Below are 23,273 nucleotides of genomic sequence, written 5' to 3' on the forward strand. Positions count from 1 at the left end.
AGTGTCTTCTGCTAGTTCTCTGTGTTGTTCATGTTTCATCACATTTCTCACCCTCATGGTAGACTAAGATCTTAAGATCGTGAATTGCGGAGTCACCAAGCCTACATTTGGAGCCTGGTGGAGCCCTTTATTCACTGTGTAACTTTAGTCTAGGTATTTGTCCTAGTCAGGGTTACTGTTGCTGTGATGAAACACTGTGACCAAAGCAACTTGGGGAGGAAAAGGTTTATTCGACTTACACTTCCACGTCACTGTTCATCCACTGAAGGAAGTCAGGACAGGAGTAAAACGGCAGGACTCTGAAGGCAGGAGCTGATGCAGAGGCCATGGAAGGGTGCTGCTTACTGGCTTGCTCACCATGGCTCACTCAGCTTGCTTTCTTTTAGAACAGTGGTTCTCAACCTGTGGGTTGTGACCCCTTTAGCGGTTGCCTAGCAGATATCCCGCACATCAGATATTTACATTACAATTCATAACATTAGCAAAAGCATGGTTAGGAAGTAGAAATAACTTTATGGTTGGAGGTCACCACAGCATGAGGAACTGTATTAAAGGGTCCCAGCATTAGGTAGGTTGAGAACCGCTGTTATATAAGGACATGGAAGGAGGAGGATTTTGTTCTTTGCCTGCTTGCTCTTGCCTTGCTAGCAAGTCCATTCCTTCACTGGCAGTAATTCGGGTCTACTTCTTTGGAATTCTAGGGTCTATGGAAAACCAGCTGAGATATCTAGCCTTGTGAACTTCGCAACTTCTATAGTTTTGGGCTTTCCATTCATAGCCTGCCATTGTTGGATTAATAAGTATGTGTATATATATATATAATAACTATATGTATATATATATACTTATATACATCTTTATATAGAGATTTTATATTTATAGAATGAATCTCTTTATATATCGTTATATATAGATTTTTTATTTTTATATATATGTGAATATATATATATAGAGAGAGAGAGAGACAGAGAGAGAGATTCATTTAATAAATTCTGCTACTCTAGAGAACCACGAATAACACAAGCTGGATCTTATGGAGTCATTTTCTCAATTAAGTTTCCCTCCTTTCAGATGACTCTAGCTTATGTCCAGCTGACATAAAACTAACCAGGACAGTATTTCTTAATGTTTTATTTAAAATACTTGAATAAGAACTCAGTATGTTTAATTAGTTGATCTTTCTTGAACTAAAACATAGATGAGCTTGATATTTTCTTTCTTTCGTGGAAACAATGTATCTTATATTAATTCAGCCACCATTGTTGCTATTCTCTCTTGTCCTTTTTACTCCCTCTGAACAGTTTACCTTCTCAACATTCTCTGAGCTTTTCTACCAGACTTGGTATTCTAATGGACAGATGTTGTGTCGACGTTTCCTTTTAGAAGGAGGGAAGAAACTCAAACAGGTCACAAAATTTACAAGACTTGGGAAACTCAGAAAATTATAAGCTTCACAATGCCTAACTTGACAGAACAGAAGATGGGGCCAGGGAAGGAGCAGAGCATTTCTCTTCTTGGACAGCTAACCTTGATTGTGGTCTTTGGGTTTCTATTGCTGTGATGGAAAACCATAGCCAAAAGCAAGTTAGGAAGAAATGGGTTTAGTTGGCTTACACTTCCACATCATAGACCATCACTGGAGGAAGTCAGGACAGGAACTGAAACAGGGCAGGACCCTGAAGGCAGGAACTGATGCAGAGGCCATGGGGGGATGCTGCTTACTGGCCTGCTAAGCATGATTTGTTATAGAACCAGGAACCAAAAGCTCAGGGGTGGTCCCACACACCATGGGCTGGGCTCTCCCCCATCAATCACTAATTAAGAAAATGCCTTATAGATGGACCTCAAAAGGCATTTTTATCAACTTGTGCCTTTAATTCCAGCACTTTGGAGGCAGCGGTAGGTGAATCTGCCTGAGTTTTAGTCCAGCCTGGTCTACAAAGCAAGTTCCAGGACAGCCAGGAATACACAGAGAAACCCTATATTTTGCTTGTATGTGTTTAAAATATCTCTAAAAGGTACAGAAGGGTGCTAACCCTGGCTGCATGGAAGAAAACCAATGACCAGGGCTAAGAGGGAGACTTATCAGCCATTCTCCTTTTAATTTTATTGTTTAGTGGTGGGTAGGACTAGGAGGAGACAAGGGAGGGGGCTACAGTGGGGATACAAAGTGAATAAATTGTAATAAGTAAATTAATTAATCAAAAATTCTTGCTTAGTTATATTCATTTTATTTTATGTGTGAGTATTTGGCCTGCATGTATGCCTGTGTGCCATGTGTATGCTTGGTGACTGTGGATATCAAAAGAAGGCACCAGATCCACTAGGACTGGAATCAGGGACAGTTGTGAACCACAATCTGGGTGCTGGAAACTGAACCCAGGTCCTCTGCAAGAACAAGTGCTCTTAACCGCTGACCCACCTCTCTCCTTTATACTTTTGAATTTGAACTGTGTGAGTGTATTACATATTGAAGAAGGCAAAAAATTAACGAGAAATTTAAAATGAATATTTTATTTAAAAAGAAAATGAAGGGTTGGAGAAATAGTTCACTGGTAGAGTGTTTGTCTTTTACGCAATACCAAAAAAAAAATTAAATTCAAGAGGTCCTCCTAAGAAAGTGGATGGCCTTCCAGACTGCACAGAGCCCCAAGGAAAGAGAAGGAGCAGGAAGTGAAGGGACAGTGGGAATGGCCAGTTTTAGGCCAGTCAACTAACACATTCAGAAAGTCATAGCATGGTACAAAAGCGATCTAACAACCCAGGCTGGAGAGATGGCTCAGTGGTTAAGACCACTGCTGCTCTTGCAGAAGACCTGGGTTTGGTTCCAAGTACTCATATGGTTGCTCACAATCACCCATAACTCCAGTTTCAAGGAAATCTAATGCCTTCTTCTGGACTCCACAAGCTCCTGCATGCGTGTGGTGCAAAACCTCAAGCACATATACACATAAAAATAATAAAAAAAGCCAGACAGTTGTGGTGCACACCTTTAATCCCAGCACTCAGGAGGCAGAGGTGGGCTGATGTCTGAGTTCAAGGCCAACCTGAACTCTAGAAAATGAGTTCCAGGTCAGCCAGGGCTACACAGAGAAACTCTCTCTCAAAAAAACCAATAACAATAATGATAAATAAATAAGGGCTGGAGAAATGGCTTAACAGTTAGGAGCATTGGATGTTTCTCTAAAAGACCCGGGTTCAATTCCTAGCATCCACTTGGCAGCTTCCAACTATCTGTAACTCTAGTTCCAAGGGATCCTTGGCACCAGACAGACACATAGTGCACATATATATGAATGTACACAAAATGCCCACACAAATAAAATAAACAATCTTTAAAATGATAGACAGATAGATAGACAGATAGATAGATGGGAGAGGAGGGGCCAGGGAGATGGTTCAGTGAGTAAAGATAAGCCTGAGGTCAATCCCTGGATGCCACATGGTAGAAGGAAGGAACTAACTCCCTCTAGCTGCCCTTTGATAGGTACATAGATAGATGTTAAGGAAAATATAGAATTAATGATTGCTTGTTATTGAATAGCCTATAATTATTACTGCAGTAATATCTAACCTGCTTTCAAATCAGTAAAGACACAGACACCTGGTGGATTTTGGAATAGCCTTACCTTACCTGAGGCAGGGCAGATATTACCCGCTAAGCTACTTCATTATCTCCCAACCCCAGCCCATACCATCTGCTTTAATAATTTCTATCTACTTTCCACCCATAATTCCATAAATACTTGATTATTATTCTCATCTGAGCTGCTTCCTTTCACCCATTCTGAGCCAACCATTGCTTCTCCACACAGTAACCAGTGGCAGCTTTCTCTTTCTTCCTCCTCCTGTATCTGTCTCCTCCGTCTTGTGATCCTTTTGTCCCCATACTCATGTGTGATTTTTGTGGACACACACACACACACACACTTAATATTTTAAAAAAGTAAACCAGTTTATATCCACTTAATTGTCAAAAATGAGGAAAAACTCTGATAACAGTGTATATCGTCAGAGACACAAAACAATGAGGATTTTTCTCACTTAGGCTCAGTGTATGACTCTGGAGATCATTGTGGAGACCTGAGGTAAAGCTGAAGACCTGCTTCTAAGTCAACAGAATGGTTTACAATCTCCAACTCTTTGTCAATGGACTCTAACAAGACAAGGAGTTTATACAAGGAAACTAGCTACATCACTAAGCACACTGTCCAAATGAGTTGCTTTTCCCCTCAAGGCTTTGTTGATGAAGAAAATAGTATGTTGACTTATATTCTGCCATAAGTTCTTTATCTTGGTGCCATCTTATTTTTTTTTCACGGTCATAAAGAATTCACCAGGGTTCAAAAGGAGACAAGCACAAGATTTTTTTTAATTGGTCATAATTGCAAGTATCATATCCATCCACAGGGGAATAGGTAAGACAGACAAAGAATATCCATATAATGAAATGCCAAGCAGCAAAGGTAAAAATCGGAAGGCTAAATCTCACAAATACTAATTTTAAGAAGTCAAAGTGACTGCAATAATAGCAATCAGCTGGAACAGGACTGGCATAAGCTTGAGGCTAGCCTGGGTTACAGAGTAGCACTCTGTTTTTGTTTTTTTTTTAACTTTTATTAATTACACTTTATTCATTTTGTATCCCCCCATACGCCCCTCCCTCCTCCCCTCCCGGTCCCACCCTCCCCCCCCCCCCCATTCAGCACTCTGTTTTAAAAGCAAAACCAACCAACCAACCAAAATCAGATTTCAGGATACATGTGGAGTATTGCCACTTCCACATAGTTTCAAAGTGCAGACAATGCTAATATAGATTACTCAGGGATACATACAAATATAGTAAGTTTTCCCTTAGTTTCTGGGACAATGTCATGTCTTCCAGGTTGGCCTCAAATGCACAATGTTACTTGGACCTACCTAGAGCACTAAATCACAGACATGTGCCACTATACTTGGAGAGTAAAATATTTTTAAATGCCAAGGAGTATAAAATATTGAATTCAACAGAGTGCTAAGCTCTGAGGTAGCAAAGGGAAATTGAGATGTGGTTAGTGTGTGAGCACAGTTCAGTGTCAAGACCTTGCCTCGAGCCTCTACCAAAGGAGCTGCATTCCCTCCACCCCAGCTGCGCTGATAGCCTTTTCTTTCTTTCACTGGGGGCAGATGGACAAACGCCTGACTTTGCACAGCTTCTTGGTTTCTAAAATACTAAATAATACATATTAAAGTAAATGATAACTTTTTGAAACCCAGCTTCACACTGTGGCCCAGGTGTCCTGCAATTTCACTGGGTAGCCCAGGCTGCTCTTTAACTTGTAATTTTCCCAAACCAGCCTCCCAGCTGTTGGCTTTGCTGCACCCTCCCGTGAGCTACTAAGCTTGGGTCTAATAATAAGAATTATAAAATATGCCTGAGGAGCGGGAGGAAAAATAGCCAAGATGGAAAACTAGAGACAGAAGAATGTAACTTCAGGTAAAATGGTATCCTAATCATCGGGGCTCAGAAGCTTTTCAGTTTTAAAACACTGAACAACGAAGTATGGTAGTTACTTTTATCAAAGTTTTAGAGCGAAGGAAAAAAAAAGCAACAGCTTTCTTGGAAGTCAGTTAATTCAAGCAAGTGGACACAGCTAAGGAACGGTGAGGTGAGAGTTCTACCCGTCTTGTCTCCAAGTTGTGATTCACGCCAGTAAAAAGAGGCCATCGCTGCCTCAGCGCCTCCTCTACTTCATTTCCAGAAAAGAAGTGTGTCAGTGTGCAGGCAACATGGAAAGTTCTAAGCAGAAGAAAAGGCTTGAGGGGCTGAGAATTATGGCTTAGTGGTAGAGCACTTGCCTAGGATGAATGAGACCCTGGATTCAGTTCTCAGCATGATTAAAAAAAAAAAAAGCCTACTATAAGGTAATGCTGACATCGTCCTGATGTAGATTCCCTCAGGCCGAACAATAAAGCTATGTCTTTATTTTTACCTTTTTATTTTTCCTTAAACATTTTTGTACATTCATTTCTTTATGTGTGGCAATTTTATTAATTGGATCAGCATCACGTGTTCTTTAGTAACTACCTTATCAACACGTTCTTTTATGAATGGCATTGTCATCACAAGTTCCTTCGTGAAACAATTAGCTCGCTCTGATTGTCATTTTAAACATACCTCTAGATTTATGTAATGATTTTTAAAACATCAAGATACTGAAATTCAGGTGGTGTTCTGGGGTTGGCTCTGAAATGTTCCTATAGGCACCCGTTTGAATACCTGACTCTGTCTCCTGCCTCTGTGCTGGGATTACAGGCGTGTGCCCCCACACCAAGCTTATACTTTTTTAAAGAATATTTATTTTGTTTTATGTGTATTAGTATCTCGCCTGTAGTCTGTATGTGCCTAGTGCCTGTGGAGGCTAGAAGAGGGAGCTGGATCCCTTGGAACTGGAATTACAAAAGGGTCTACGTGGCCATGTGGACGCTGGGAACTGAACTGAACTTTTCAAGATGAGCAGTACTTTAAGCTTCTGAGCCATTTGTTCAGCCCCAACTTTATTCTTCTTAAGTGTAAAGTTATTTAACCACTACAGCAAGCCACAGATAAAAAGAAAATAAATTCTGCTTAAACAGGGTTTATTACAATTTTATTTTATTAAAAAAATAATAACTAGGGTCTCAATATAGCCCAGGCTGGCTTTGAACTCAAAATGTGTCTGAGAATTGGCCTTGGATTCTCGATGTATCCTCCTTTTTCTACTTCCCAAGTACTGTGCGTATAGCTCTGTGAATTTTTAAAGATCACAAAATATTTCTGCTTCACATAAATTATCAGCACAATTAGTACATTGATTTTGTTTGATTTAATTAAGCATAAGATCCTTGTGATTAGAACAGCAGGATTGATGAGGGCTTGACACTGCCGTATTTGAGTAGCAAGACATCATGGGTCTTAGCTACATCTCGTCCTGTCCCTTCTGCTCACATTGGCCTGCTGATGATGACTCTAGAACCAGGAGTTTTACCTGTATGGATCTTGTGCTAGCAGGAACTCTGGCTTTAAGGATCAATCTTATGGGGAGGAATACATCATGCTTGAAATTTGGGGACGAATAGCTAAATCAGTGGTAGCCTTATGCTTTCTTCCAAACCCTGTTGTTTTTGGTTTTGGTTTTTTTTGGGGGGGGGCAGGGAAGCGGTTGAATCCAGGGCCTTGTGCAAACTAGGCAGGCCTTCTACAACTGAGCTATACCTCAAACCCCTACAAATTTAACTCTTCACCATCAACAAAGCAGAAGTCTTTTAGTACAGTTCCACACATTTATCTACCGACTCACTGTAGGAACAGGTGGATTAATTCATTCCATCAGTGCACAGTGAGCTGGGAAGCCAGCTGGAAATCCAAGGCAGAATGAAATCCACTTTGTGAGTGTCTCACGGTGAGGGTGAAAGGAGCTTTTGACAATTGAATTATCTAGAATATTGCTTCAAATCCACACTTCACTTGGGATTAATCCTCTTTTCAGACGAGCCCTCTTGGCAAATAACCAGGCAAGAGAGGTAGTTTCTTTCTCCTGGCTTTTTTATCTACTGTAAGGTCAAAAGCAAAATAGGGCATAATTCACTTAGCCTTCTTGTCGGTAGGTTTTTGTTTGTTTTTAGAATCTTTAGAACCACTTTTTATTATAGCAATTGCCAGACAATAGAAACAATAGTATAGATACATCTGAAAAATGTAATTTACACACAGCATTGTTGAATAAAAACAAACAAACAAACAAAACCCAGGTTTCTTTAACAATGTCTCTAGTTTGCCATTTACAGAAATAAAAATAAGTCTATGTTTATGTATAAGCCAATGCAAATGGTGAACTCTGGCGGTCAGATCTAAGAGCAGGGTCAGTTTTGATTATTTTACTGCTGTGATTTGCCTCCATTCACAAATTCCTCAATATTTGTAAATAAGACAATGTATTTAAAAACAAGTATCAAACCTTTCTGTTTTTTCCGAATTAATTAAGAACAAAAGCAGTGGCGGCACTCGCCTGTAGTCCCAGTATTCTATAAAGCAAATACAGCCAGGGCTACACAGAGAAACCCGGTCTGGAAAAACAAAACAAAACAAAACAAACAAACAAAAAAGGTTCTGAAACGTGTGCTTTTGAAATGCTTTCAAGCCTCAGAAGAGTTTCCCACGTTTAACTGCCACGAACCTGCAGACTTTGGTTTCTTTTAATACGGAGAACTTTATTTGGTCTTTTCTTTTGGGGGGTTCCCTTTAAGTAGAGTGGCTGACAGACACACAAATTTCCTTAACAATACTAAGGGACCCCTCCTTTTTTCTTGGGTTGCTCTTAAAATGAAAGGCATCCCTGTAGCACCTTTCATTTTAATGCTGATTTACGGCCTCAAGATGAAATACGCGCTATGGCATACAGCACGGCAGCTGATAAACAAAGCGGTGAACTAGGCTGCTTGCAGACAGTGGAAAGTTTTCAACCTTTGACAGAAGATTTCCTGCACCCCTTCCAAAAATAGAAGAGAAGCAGCTGGGTCCTCTGCCTCGCAGAAGACCCCAAGCTTTAACGAGCTTTATCAGCCACTAAAACACTCCCGGCATCTCAGGACGAGATGATCTACACCTGTTGAGCAAAATACAGGAACGTGTGAGGACTTGGTTACAACACTGACTGCATCAAACAGAATGCTTACAAAATAAGAAAGGGGGGGGAGCTGAAAGTAAGAGCGAGAGAGAAGAGGTGACTCGTCTGTACTAGATCATTAAACTTAAAATAAAATCTTTGTGCAGCTGCTTCCTGGTGCCATGAAGTTGGGGGTATCAACTAAGGTCGTGCTGCCGCGATGCTCTCCCTTCCAGAAAGCCCAAATGGAGCAACTAAGTCCTGAACCTAAGCCTCTAAAACTGTGAGCCTCTTCAAAATCAAAAGCGGCCAGTTGGGAGGCTGGCCCCCTTTAATTCCAGCCCTCCTGGAGGCAGAGACAGGTGGATCTCTGTGAGTTCCAGGCCAGACTGGGCTATACAGTGAGATACTGTCTCAAAACCAAAACGACCACAAAATAAAGTAGCAAAACAAAACAACAAGAAAAGCTGGAGAGATGACTCTGCGGTTAAGAGCATTTGCTGCTCCTCCAGAGGACCAGTGTGAGGCTCAGAGCACATCCAGCTGGGTGGCTGACAGCCACTATAACTCTAGCTTCAGGAGACTCCAACACCCTCTTCTGGCCTCCTCAGGCACCTGTGTGTCTAACCCTCACCTCCACCCCCCCAAAAGCCTCAACTATTATTTGTTTATTTTAATCATTCCAGGTGTTGTTTTTGTTTAATTTTTATTTGAGTTTTTATGTATATAGGTTTTATTTTATGTGTATGTCTACATGTATGTCTGTGCACCGTTTTAATGCCTGATGCCTGCAGAGGCCAGAAGAGGGCATGAGATCTCTTGAAGTTACATTATGGAAGCGAGCCTTCCTGTGGGTGCTGGGAATCAAATACAGGTCCTTTGGAAGAGCAGGTAGTGCTCTTAACCACTGAACCATCTCTCCAGATAGATCCCCACATACACTTACTTGAAAAAATGAAAATAAAAGCTGGGTGGTGGTGGCACATGCCCAATCCCAGCACTCGGAAGGCGAAGGCAGGTGGATCTCTGTGAGTTTCAGGCCAGCTTGAGGTACCAAAGGATGGTCTTGAATTCCTGATCCTCCTGTTTCTGCTTTCCTGGTGCTGAGATTAGTGATATATGCTACGACATCCAGCTTCCATTTCACACGTAATTTCTCATTTTCATTGCTGTCTGTTAATGGTTATGATATATATGTGTGTGTGTGTATATATATATATATATATATATATATAGAGAGAGAGAGAGAGAGAGAGCATTATTGTCTGGATTAATTTTCATGAACTTACTACGCTCATGAAACATATTGTGATCATCTGTTTCAGAAATAAGGAAACTGGAACTTGGAAAAGTGAGTTGCTTGTTCTGAGGCTAGCTAACAGCAGAACCAGCTGGAACCTCTGTCTTCTCAACCACACCTGTGCCTGTTCTGTTCCCCCACGAAGCTGTACAAAGCCGAGGCCCTCCTCAAGAAAAGCCTTGGATATAGATTTCAGTGTTTTGTCTGCACAAAAAGCATGAAACAGTCCTGTCTACTGGTGGTCCCTGTAGCCACAAACTCACCAGCCCACAGAGGGGATGGGGAAGGCACACAGACCTGTGAATGTTTATACACCACTCTCAGCCCCAAATTAACTGGGTCTCCTTTCAGTTCTTTTTCTGAGCTGAGATCAAAATGAAGGAGAAAGACATAATTTCTGTTTTGAAATTTACTTAGAGCTTCCAGGCAAGTTATAAGACTTTATTCTTGTCCTGTGGTCTATGTACTTTCAGCACAAGGATTTGTCACTACTAGAATATAAACAATTCATGTGTATCTGTGCTCTTTGTCAGAAGTAGTAAAGGCAACTGTATACTAGAAAGCTTGTGTTCACAAAGTGGATTGAAAAAGATTTATAGTAGGCAGCCATAGTGGCACATGCCTTTAATCCCAGCTCTCAAGAGTCAGAGGCAAGCAGATCGAGGCCAGCCTGATCCACATACCAAGTTCCAGGCTATCCAGGGATACAAAATGAGATCTCGTCTCAAAAAAAAAAAAAAAAAAAAAAAAAATTATAGGGAATGAAAACAAAAATGAAAAGTATTTTTTAATAAAAAAAATCCTTTATTTTTATTTTATGTGTGTGGGTATTTTGCTTGCATATCTGTAGGCAATGCCCTCAAAAAAAGAGGACAAGAGACACCCCTGGTTCTCAGCTATGGATTGTGAGTCACCACGTTGGTGCTGGGAATGGAACCTCTGAAACGGCAGCTAGTGCTTTAACTGCGGAGCCATCTCTCCGGCCCAGTTTTTATTAAATAACCTAAAACTAATGTGAATACTTTTCTGAGTCCAGGAGAAACTTTTTTTAAACGTCTCCTTTTATATTTGTCACAAAAAACCAACCATGACTTACAACAAAAGTATTTCATGAATTGTTTGCGAAAGATGATGATTGGTTTTTAAAGCACATCGAGTAAAAAGGTATGCCAATAAACGTCTGGTGGGATTTACAAAGCTGACCCAGTGATTCAAACAGGGATGTAGATTAGATTCCTGAAATAAACGTCTGGTCCCATTTGCTGACGAGCTGTGTATGCTTAGCCAAGTTATTTAATCTCTTGCTATCTCAGGTTCTCTGCCTATAAAACAGGGTGGTAATATTTGCTACTAGGGAATGTCAGCACAGCACTTGGAGAACTTCTGACGGAAGGCACCAGAAGGGTTTCACTATCTCCAGCATGACCTCACATCGTCTGAGGAGTGGCTCTGCTAGGCTGGTTATTCCAGTACCTTATTCCCAAATACTTCCTCAGCTCGCTTTCTGCCTTATTCATTTCTAGGTATACTCCTGAGGTATTTTCACTGTGTTGTTTGTGTTCTTAAGAGAACTGATGCTTTCAAGAAATTATTAAACTAAGCTTTAGGGTTATTTTTAATTCCTAACGTTCTCATGCTTGTGTTTAAGATTTTTTTTAAAAAGGCTCTTAAACATATTTCTTATTAGAGGAAGTGGTTACCCAGGGGCGTTACATAGTATTAGTTTATTCCAGGCATTCCTTTGGTTTGCTTGTAAGTTATTTCATACTACAAGATAATTTAGTGTACATCTGTGTATATATATTCCCATTTACTCTGAAAGATTTAAGGCAGGTATGAAAACTGCCATTAATGTTGATATTTGTCTATTTTCTTTTTAGAAACGTTTAATCAAATTTTTACATTTATTAATTCTGTGTTCATGTATGGGGATGTGGTGCCATGCCATGCATGTGGTTAGAAAACAAACCACAGAGTGATTCTCTCCTTTCCACCAAGTGGCTAAAGTTGAGGGCATCTGTCTCAGTGGTAAGTGTCTTTACCAGCTGAGCTGCCACGCTGAAATGAGACAGGAAGGCGAGGGTTCCTAGTTACTTAGAACTAAGGCTAAACTCAACAGTCCAACTAACTAGGACATGTTGGTCTCTTTGGGAAACTGCAAAGGTTGTAAAGGTCAAAGGGCCACCTTGGGAATGACCAGATGACTAAAGAAAAAAAAAAGCTGCTGATTCAATAACAAAACTTAGTGGTGAAGTCAGAGATAAGCGGTTGGCTATGTTTCTCAAGAGCAAAAGCACCTGAGTCCCTCTGTATCTGTCAACACACTTATCTACAGCTAATAAAAATATTTCAGAGGGGCACCTTTGGTCTTTGGATCCTGCCAGTTAATAACAGCAAACCTTAGTTTATTTCTGAAGGAAAAGATTTCGTCGGCAGTCTGCTAAATAAGATGGCGTCTGTGTGGTGTGTGTGTGTGTGTGTGTGTGTGTGTGCAGCTTTTTTGTTGTTGCTGTTGTTTTTCAAGACAGGGTCTCTCTGTGCCTTGGCTATTCTGGAACTCACTCTGTAGACCAGGCTGGTTCAAACTCACGCAAAGCCTCCTGCCTCTGCCTCCCAAGTGCTGGATTAAAGGTATGAGCCACCACGGCCTGGTGTGGGTAAGCCTTTTATGTGGGTGCTGGGATCCAATCACTGTCCTCATGTTTGCACAGCAGGTACTTTACTGACTGAGCTTTCTCCCTGCCCTGTAAATGCTTATTATTATTTTTTAAAGCAACATTGCACTACCCAAATACAGCTTGAAATATCTATTGGACAGATCATGGACTACAAGAGATAAAGACCCTTTTCAGGAGAGATATCAAATAAAATACTTTGGGCCTTACAGTAATTTCCACTATAACAACTTTCGACAATTTTATAAAATCAGCATTGAGAGAAACCAAACATCATCAAATATGTTGCTAAAATTCTTTCCCTGGGAGAAATATAAAAAAACACCTGCCCCTCTTCCTAAGGTCCCAGTGACAAACAGAGGTAAAATTCTACCAAAATTTACCCGGGGAACTAAAGAATTTGTTCCCCGTACTCACCACCGAGTAATGGGTGAGAGGTTACAGGCAGGAGTAAGACACCTAAAGCAGCCATAGGAGCAGGTCTGCACTCAGCTGCGGAGATGGCTTCCCCATGGCTGTATAGATGGATCACCCCCCCAACCCATCCTCCCCCACCAAGACCGTGAGCAATTAGGGCAGAATGACATCCAGTTGATGGAGAGGAGTGAGGGTCCCGTTGGCCTCCCTGCTCCTCTCTGTGAAGGTGAATAGTCGATAGGCCAGCTGTGATGCTTTTTAAACTACCCAGCAGAGCTCCTGAAGAGTCCTGTACTGAAATGTACATTTAGATTAGGAAATTGGAATCACAGTAGGACTTTCTCGTTAAAAAGGTATTCTTCTTCACAGAATCCCAGGCCTTACTGCCAACTGTGTACAACACTAGACAGCTACAGGTTTCGGCAGCTAGTCCAGAGATCGTATGGGTCAGGCACCATTTTTTTTTCCAATTTTTATCTGTTCCATATTTATGATTTATAAGCTATGGTTTATTGGGTTTTGCCCCTTCAGAACAGCAGATAGTGCCAGGTAGTGGCACACGCCTTTAATTCCAGCACTAGGGAGGCAGAGGCAGGCAGATCTGTGAGTTTGAGGCCAGCCTGGTCTACATAAGCAAGCCCCAAACAGCCAGGGCTACACCGAGAAACTCTGTCTCAAAAATAAACTTTTTAAAAAAATGTTGCGTGTGTCCATCTGTGCACATATACACATATGTGTGGATGGGTGCCCAGAGGCAGAAAAAGGCAACAGATGCCCTGGAGTTAGTTATGGCCTGTTGTCTCGGTGTGGGATGCTGGGAATTGAACTCTGATCCTTTGGAATAGTAGCAAACATTCTTGACTGCTGAGCTATCTTTCCATCCCCAGTTCCTTGTATTTTTGCTACCTTTTCTTTTACAAATTCTTCTGCAGCTTAGTCTCACTATATAGTTCTGGCTGGCCTGGAACACACTTGTGTAGACCAGGCTGCCACCAAACTCAGAGATCGCTTCTGCCTTTGCCTCCACATTTTGTATGTGTTAAGTGGTTTGCCTGCATGTATGTCTATAAACCACGTCTATGTCAGCTGCATGTGGAAACTAGAAGGTGGCATTGGATTCCCTGAGAACTGGAGTCACTGACAGTTGTGAGCTCCTATGTGGGTAATAAGAATCAAATCTGGGTCCTCTGGAATGGCAGCCAGCCAGTGCTCTTAAACTGCCAGAGCTGTCTGTTTTTGACATGTGAGGCATGTGTGTGCGGCTAGAGGTCAACTCCAAGTATGTTCTTCACTCTTCACCTTATTTTTTGAGACAGGGTTTTTCACTGAACCTGGTTCCTACCAGTTGGCTAGACTAGCTGGCCAGGAAGCCCATCACCCCAGCACTGGGATTTATAGGTATTGCACACTGGGCTGGGCTTTTCTACGTGGGTGCTGGGGATCTGAACTCAGGTCCTTGTGCTTACACTTCACCCACAAAGCCATCTCCCCAATCCCAAATTTGATGTTCAGGATGTTTATAAGTGCATACCCTTCCATCACCACCTGTGAGAAGAAGAAAAAGGAAGCAGAATTGGAGAAAGAAGCCATGCCATGGAGTAGTAACAGCCCATTGCAGCCAGGCAGACATGGTGAGCCTTTAAGCCATCCCGATTAGTCATTTCATGTGCTTTATAGCCTTCCATCTTCCACATAGCATTCACATCTGTGTTTCCTGTGCCTGTGAAGGAAGTCTCAAGTATTTTGGTAGAAACTGCACTGAATCTATTGACTACTTTGGGTAGTGTAAACTTTTTATCAAAATTCTTTCAATCCATGAATGTGGGATGTCTCTTTTATGTCCTCTACAATTGGCTAACTTGGTTTGTTTGTTGCAGTACTGAGGATTGAACATAGGCCCTATGCAAGCTACGTAGGTGCTCTTCTATGGCTTCTTTTTATTAGGGTGTTACTGCTTATCTCCTGACACTTACAATGGCTTTTTTCCAGCCTCCACACGACCCAGGAGCTTTCCACTTCCCACCACTAACTTCTTTCAGGATCATAAGGGTCTCCTAAGTTTTTAAGTTATACACACATGTACAGGTATTCATAAAGGTCTCAGACACACACACAGAGTACTTAACACCATTATTAGGGGAATAATGGAAGATCTCACTTAACACTTAACTCTAAGGCCTTGGAAACAAATCAAACTTATCCAAGCAGTGTGGTTGGAGAAAGGAAGTCAGGAAAAGAGAAAGTAGCCGAAGAGTCTAAGAACATGCAGGAGATAGGAGGCCAAACATCCTGTCCACAGTGTGGGGTGCAAGGTTTCCCCTGTGTTTGCTCAAGTCAGACTATACTTTCCCTTCGAGGCAAGAGCATCCTTAACCACACAGGGTTCTTGTGGTCAGCCAGTAAAACCTTCCTTAGGAAAAGACCACACAGACTCATTCACAAAATGTTATCACTGTGTGACCTTGGTAAGGACGCAGTAGAATAGGCTCACATCTACGTCACGGTTATGAGCACTCCACGGATACACAGCCAACATAAAGGGCACCTAGTGAGATCACACGGGACCAGGGTTTCCGTTTTTAGCTTCGGCATTAATCAATGACATAAAATATGCAAACTTTCATCTGTTCTCACTGAATGAAGATCAGTTTACTTTCCGTTTTGTTCTGAGATTTAGAAAATGTGAAGAAAGCAATTGAAAGAAGGGAAGCAGATTTAGTTTCTAGAAAATGTCAAACTGCTATTGTACTGTGAAATTCTTGGGCTACTATTGTCAAATTCACAGTGCTCGATTTCCGGAGACCCGAATTCCTGCTTTTATGCTGATGACTTGCTTCCTCATCTGAAAGGATCATAGACATGAACGGAAAGCAGAGTTTAGGCCATGACTAACATGCAGATGCTTTTTTTTTTTTTTTTTTTTGCAGTGCAGGAGTAAACCCAGAGCTTCCCACATGCTTGGCAAGTATTCTATTACTAATGCCACATCCCAACCCTGTTTAGCCCAGGCTGACCTTAAATGTCCAGGAAGTCACTTTCCTTTCACTTATTTACTTAATAGGTGTTAGGGCTGAGGCCAGGGCCGTGTGCATGCTAGGCAAGTGTTACATCCTTGACCTTTTAACAGGTAATAAGGGTTGGTGAGATGGCTCAGCAGGTAAAGGCAGTTGCCATCAAGCCTGAGCCTGAGTTAGATCCCCAGAACCTACAATGTAAAAATGACTTTCAAAACTTATACTCAGACCTACAACGTAAGTACTGAGGCATGTGTATGTTCACATGAAATAAAATGTGAAAAAGGGGGGGTGCTTTTAAAAAACTTTTTGATTTTGTGAAATGTACATCATGCACCCCAATCACATCTTCATTTCCCTCCATATCTGCCCTCCACCCTTATAACTTCCCCCTCAAAAGAAAACAAAAATAAAAACAAAAGATCTTGCTGTGGTGTGTCACATAGTACACTCTTTTGCCCAAACAGCTTTACTTGCAAATGTTCATTGCAATGAGTCACTGGTCTGGTTCCAGGGCTCTGGCTTCTGTTATACTATCAATACTGGATCCTCATGGGGATTCCTGTTGCTTCCCTGTGTCATGGAGGTGCTACAGCTAGGCCCTGCAGCACTGCCCCTTCAGCTCATAGATGGAGATGTTGGGGTGGGCCAACTCAAGCCTCCTGATTCTGGGCCTGGATGGTAGCCGAGTTGGTCAGCCAGTGAGGGGCAGGGCCGGCTCTCCGGTGCATGTACCACCAGGGCCAGCTCTAGTGTGCTGCCCAAGCAAGGTGTGGGCCCACTCTCCTGAGTGCTGGCAAGGAGCAGGGCAAGGTCTCCCACTGCTACAGGAAGCAATGGGTGGGGGTAGGGAATATATCTACAACACCCTCCACTCATACCCTTGACAGGCTCACCCTCATCCCTGACACCGGGGCCAGCTCTACTATGCTGCCAAGAGGAGGTAGCCTGCTCTCCAGAGTGCTGCAGCTGGAAAAGGGGCAGAGTAGACATTCTTGAGTACACATCTGTAGTCAAAGTGAAAACTGGTTTTCGGGCGGGTAGGTGTCAAAATATCTATTTTTAATAAACCACAATAATATATAGTCTATAAGCAGATATACAATGAATATGTGGTGAGGGAGCGAACAGGAAAAGGAAATCTAAAAAGGCTCTTTTGGGATGCAATTAGACATTTGGGACCCTTGAGAAATCAAGATACTAACACAACTACACTTAAATGGTAATTCAAAATACACGGACTAAAAACAAAACAAAACAAAAAATCAAACTTATGGTCACTCTGCTTCTAAGCAATGTACTTTTTTTTTTTTTTTTGGCCTAAGCTTCTCTTAGCCAAGGTCATTAAAATTTGCAAAGAAAAGAGATGCATCAATTAAAAAACAGGCTTGTAAGTCACTATGTTTATAACACAGAGTACAAACACAAAAAGTCAATTTATTTAAATTACTAAAATAGCTTTTAAAGTTATTTACACATTAGCTGCTGTAACTGTTTTTCCTGAAAGATATAAGCAACATATCACTTCAAAATTATTTCAGCCAGTGGAATATTTAATAAAACAGTATTTTCATATGTATGTAAAAAATAAACTTTCAAAAACTTTTTTTTAATAGTTCTTTACAAAATAAACCTGATTGGTAGAGTCCTGACAGGAACAGATTATAATAAAGGTACAAATATTGGTAGTCTCCCTGGAAAGAAGGCAGACCACTTTCTACCATCCACTATGAGACTCCCAGATGGGAAAAACGGCTCACTAGTACTCTAAAGTAGAATGTCCATTTAGAGGCTATAGACAAAAGAACTCAAGGTGGATCTAAAATTGTAAGAGCAGAAAACAAAGCAGCAGCTGACAGATGAGAAATCCCAGTTATAAGTGCAAAAACCCCTAACATACTATAGCAGTAGGGACATGTATCCAACATTCTTTGTGTGTGGTAAGGGCCACTCTTTTTGAGTTGAGGCACTCAATAAAACGGATCATGTGCATAGTACATTTTTGTGTTTGTTATGGAGTGCTATTCAAGGAATTAAAGTGCACACGTACAAACAGAAAACAGAGGTCTCAATAGTGCAGCAGGAAACTGTCTACCAATTTTTGAAGTTGTGTGTGTGTGTGTGTGTGTGTGTGTGTGTGTGTATGTTTGTATGTATATGTGTGTGGTATGGAGACAGTTTTTTATTCTGCAGCCCAGGCAGGTCAGCTGGAAACTCACCATATGGCCTTGGACTCACAGCAACCCTTCTACCCCAGCTTCTCATGTGCTGAGATTGCAGACATGAGTCACCTGACTTTGAGCCATTTTTCTACTGCTGGGGGATGTAGTTCACTGGCAGAGCGGTTGACAAGTAGGCATGGGGGTCTTAGGTTCAATCCTTAGTATTGGCAAAAAGCTAAAAATTAAAAGAAAAAAAAAATCCCAAACCATTAAATTGTGACTGTGCTGGAAACTATTTCCTTAAAACAAAACTGTGAAGTGTTATCAAAAAGAGACTCCTTTCAATGTACCTACCTTTAAAATTGTTAAGAGTTAAATAAGAAAATAAACTGTATAACATACAGGCTTTAAAAATCTTGGACCATGGAACTCGTTTTTACTGGGGAGTGGGGGATATTATTATATTTTCCAGGCTGGCTTTGAATTCAAGATGCAACAACCTCAATTTGATGAGTGCCGAGATTACAGGTATGTGGAATGCTGGTCACTGAACCCAGGGGATCACACAAGCTGGGCAAATACTCTACAACTGAGCTCTAAAGAACTTCTTTAAGTGGTAAAAAAGACATTAGTTAAAAGCAAATTGTAACAGTTCACTGAGGTAATAGCTAGACATGTCTGAGCAACCCACCTCTCAGAGGCTTGTCACTTTCATGCTTTTTTTTTTTTTTAAAGTAACACTTCATTTTGAAACTTCTTAAAATTATTATTTTTTAAGACAGTTTCTCACTGTAGTCCTGGGTGTCAGAAAACTCACTATATAGATAAGGCTGGCTTTGAACTTCTGATCCTCCTGACTACCCTAAGAAAATGCTGGGATTATAGGCATGTCTCACCATGCCCAGCTTGCAGCTACCCTTTTTTCCCCCCTTTCCTTTTCTGTTAAACAATTTCTCTTCTCCCCTCTCTAAAATAGGGGTGGGGGTGGGGCTGGCTAAACCACACACCCACATGATCTTTCATGACTTTGTTTTTATAGGTAGATGCTAAGAACCCCACACTTAAGTGGTATAAAAGAAAAAGTAATGGGGAAACCCACTGCTACAATTAGAGAGCTGTCAGACTAATAAGGTCTCAAACAAACAAACAAACAAAAATCCAAAGTTAAATATAAAGCTGGTTCTTTGAGAAAGGATCCTAGGTCCTTCTCACTGGTCACACCACAGCAAGAATGATTCAGCCAGAATGAAAGCAGATCCTCGGGGAATTGCATATACTTTAGACTATGCTAAACACCCTTAACATTGTTCTCAGTGGAAACAGAAATGATTCTCTTAAGTCACAGATAATTAGGCTGCATAAATGATTTAGATATTCCACCTTTATGTATGAACTTTAACGTCCTTTAAAAAGAAACCAGTTTTCAAAAATGGTTCCAAATTCTGTCTCTGGTTACACTGTCTGAAAAGTGCTCCAACTTGAGACAGGATTTCCGCTTTTCTTGCTCATAAGCAGCTGCCCCCTTTCAGGGCGCTTTCGGGCTGCACCGGCAGCACCAGGTGGGAAATGCGGCTCCAGAGCCCGTTCAGCTTGTCTGGGTCCATGTAGTTGTAGGAGCTGGCCGCGTCAGAGCTGGTGAACTTAACTTTGAGGAAATCCCGCACTTTCTCTTCAATTTCCTTTAGGCCTAGACTGGCTTTCAGTGTCTTCTCCTCCAACAACACAGTCAGGACTAGGGCTACATCTTTGAAGGCCGCATTTTCATGGTCGCAGTATTTATAGAAGATCAAGGTCGAGCCTGCGGGCAGGGATTCAAAGCGGTGGACCACAGCTGCATTCTGGCCATTTTTGAATCCCTCCATCAGTTCTTGATCTACTTCTTCTTTGACGAGGTCACTATCTTGAGCAGCTTTACCAGCCCCATCAATCCGGATGGCAGGGACACTACGGAAGGAGGAATAGGCATCGGCGATTTGTTCACTCAGACACTTGAGCACTTCTTCAGCGTCTTGGGCTGCAGTGAGCAGCAGGATGGCAGGCTGGGGTCGAGGGACAGAGCTATTTAGATGTCTCTCTAGGAATGTTGTGCCTCTTTTCCACAGCTTCTCATCTTGACTCTGGTACTTAGACTGGAGTTGTTTCATCTGGTTCTGGAATTCCTGAATAGCAGTGGTTTCCACTGCAGGAGTATGAAAGAACCAAAGCATTCCCACAGCAAGGGCGGCAACGAAACCAAGCAGCCACCATTTTCTCTTGACAGGAGATTCACTTTGGGGTTGTTCAGCTGGTTCTGCTCAGGGGGACAAAAAAAGGACATGTATATTACTTTTTCTTAGATTAAAGGGTGAGTGATTTCTGAGATTTGTTTTATTTCATGTGCCTATGTACATGTGGGTGTAGGCGCAGGAGTCAAATGTAATAGATCCTCCTAAAGTTAGACTCTCAGGTGACTGTGAGTGACTGAAAGGTGCTGGGAATTAAAATTGGGTTCTCACCTGGTGGTGATGGCACACACCTCTTATCCCACAATGCCGGAGACAGAGGCAGGCAGTTCTTTGTGAGTTTGAGGTGAGCCTGGTCTATAGAATGAGTCCTAGGACAGCCAGGAAACCAGAGAAACCCTGTCTTGAAAAAAACAAAAGCGGGGGGGGGGGGGGGGAAGACAACAAAACCAACCAACCAACAAAAAACCGTGGGTTCTCTGCATGGGCTTAACTGCTGAGCTATATCTCTAGCCCCATGTATGACTTGGTATGTAGAGAAGGTTAGCTCAAACTCTCTGTCTCTGCCTGTTTAGTGATGGCATTAAAAGTTTGTCTGACTAAGAGGGAATACTTTATTTTTTTAAATTTAATTAAATTTATTACAATTTATTCACTTTGTATCCCTGCTGCAGCCCCCTCCCTCATCTCTGCCCAGTCCTCCCCACCCTCCCTCTTCTCACCCTATGCCCTTTCCCTAGTCCCCTGATAGGGGAGGACCTCCTCCCCTTCTATCTGACCCTAGCCTATCAGAAATACTTTAAAGAAGGGAGCTGGTCATTTCTTCTTTAAGAAATAAATATATCCTCTTCAATAAAAGCTTATAGCATACATGTCATATGTAAGAAAGATAATGACTTTTAAAGAAAAGAATTTAAGTGTGAAATGGTATAAACATAATTTCAGAAGTAAAACTGTTTATCATTAGCATTTTCTACACTGGGAAGTAATGGGTCTTTATAAAGCACTGCTTAATTTAGAAACTTAGCAGCTAATATGGCTGACCATCTAAAGTAGGATATTTCTGAACTCTGTAAAGAAAGGACTTAGTATGCTTTCCATATGCTACAACAGCTACTTGTCTGTATAAATAGGTACTGATACCTATCTCTGTGGCATGCTATTGACAGTGTAAAACACAAGCACTGAACTTATTATTACTGGAGATAATTACAATATTTTATTTACGTAACACTTTTCAATTTATATAGCATTTTCATAGATCACTTCATTTACCAGTAAATAATATACTAGTAATATCACTTCTGACTCTTATTTATTGATTACTTTAGCCTAACAGACGTACAAAGGACCTTTTAGAGCAGCAGATCTCAAAGTGTGCCCTGAAGCCATCTTAAACACTAAAATCAAGAGTAAGGCATTTGTGTTTTCAGCCACTGTGGTGACACTTGCTCTGATGGTGAAACTGCTAAGACGGGAAAAACTTCTGATGCTTTACTTAGGCAGACTTACTGGGGAATGGCATTAAGCTGTATTAGCACAGTCATTGTAGTTTTCACTGCCAGCATATAAGGTTAGAAATAATTGGGGGGATGCCAGGTGTTGTGGTTTATGCTTTTAATCCCAGGACAGGTGGATTTCTGGGGAGTTCAAGGGCAGCCTGGTCTACATAGTGAGTGTAGGCCAGCCAGGGCTATACAGAGAGACCCTGTTTCAAACAAAAATAAACAAACAAACAAACAAAAAATTAGGAGAAGGGCTGGTGGATGGCTTAGTACTGAGCTCAATCAGTACTGCCAGTATTTGTACAGGGCCATCTGCTGGAGCAGGGGCAGCATCTCAGGACTAACAGCCTTTCCTGAATATGATGGTAAGACTGCACTGAAGACAGCACATAAGTGAGACACAGGATATAGAGAAGTCAGGCTGGTACTGATCTAATTCACGTCTATTTGTCTTCAAAATGAAAGGTGTCAAAAGTCTAAACCAAGAACGGCATCATATCCATTTGACATGTGCAGATTTCTCTTTGACCTTGATTCTTATTCTCAAATAGAAAATAAAGAAGTCAATCAAGGATCAGAAAAGCCACTGTGAATGCTGAGTTTCCTGATAGTGTGCTAACAAAAAGATATGAAGTTTCTCAAAAGGGGCAAGACAGAACAAGAGAGAAACAGAGAAGAGAAAGACAAAGAGAGAGAGAGAGAAGGGTGTCAGAATCCATTTACCAAAGCATGACACTTTTATTTATAGATGATGCCTGCTGAGGTACTTCATGCCACACAAACACTCACATGCCCGTGCATACACGCACACCACAGCACACACACAGACACAGAAAAGCAGAAGTAACTCCTCCCATGTCTCTGGGTCACTCTGCTCTCCCAAGGGTTTCCAAAAGCTTTATATGAAAACTTGGGCCTGGGATTTTTGCAGTGGTATCATACTATGAGCAGTAGCCTGAACCACCAAAATAGTTTGTCAAAGAAGCTGCAGCTAAAGTCCAAATTAATGTGGATTAGAAACATATAAGTCATGTGACACAAATACAGATGGAAAAGGAGCTGGATAAGTCACTGATCTTTGAGGTTGTTTTTCTTTACTTCTATTTTTATCACTGTTGTTATTATTTACTTTTGCTTAGATCCTTGTCTCTTTAATACTACTTCATCATAATTCAAAAGACTCCATAAAATGATATCCCAGGCCTTCAGAGCCAGTATTGAACTGGAAACTCCTAGATATTAGAGTTTCTGTGGATATCTAAATGTCCTTGAAGATGCTTCAATCTCATTCAGGATGGCAAATAGGATAGACACCAGAAGCAGAAGAAGAGAGGGAACAGGACTGGAGCCTAAC

At 41.4% G+C, this 23,273-nt stretch overlaps 1 protein-coding gene across 4 annotated transcripts in view; it reads right to left on the minus strand.

Annotated features, from left to right (window-relative positions):
• Window positions 1-17,071: 17,071 nt before the first annotated feature.
• Tor1aip1 (torsin 1A interacting protein 1) overlaps window positions 17,072-23,273 on the minus strand; it is a 30,521-nt gene continuing 24,319 nt past the window's right edge. For all 4 annotated transcript variants that reach the window (XM_021660431.2, XM_021660423.2, XM_060364486.1 and 1 more), the window contains one exon: window positions 17,072-20,482. In XM_021660431.2, coding sequence (XP_021516106.1) covers window positions 19,698-20,482 — 785 coding nt within the window. In that variant the 3' untranslated portion in view covers window positions 17,072-19,697. The remainder of the gene's footprint in view (window positions 20,483-23,273) is intronic.

Source organism: Meriones unguiculatus, chromosome 11 (assembly GCF_030254825.1).
Source record: "Meriones unguiculatus strain TT.TT164.6M chromosome 11, Bangor_MerUng_6.1, whole genome shotgun sequence".
NCBI lineage: Eukaryota > Metazoa > Chordata > Mammalia > Rodentia > Muridae > Meriones > Meriones unguiculatus.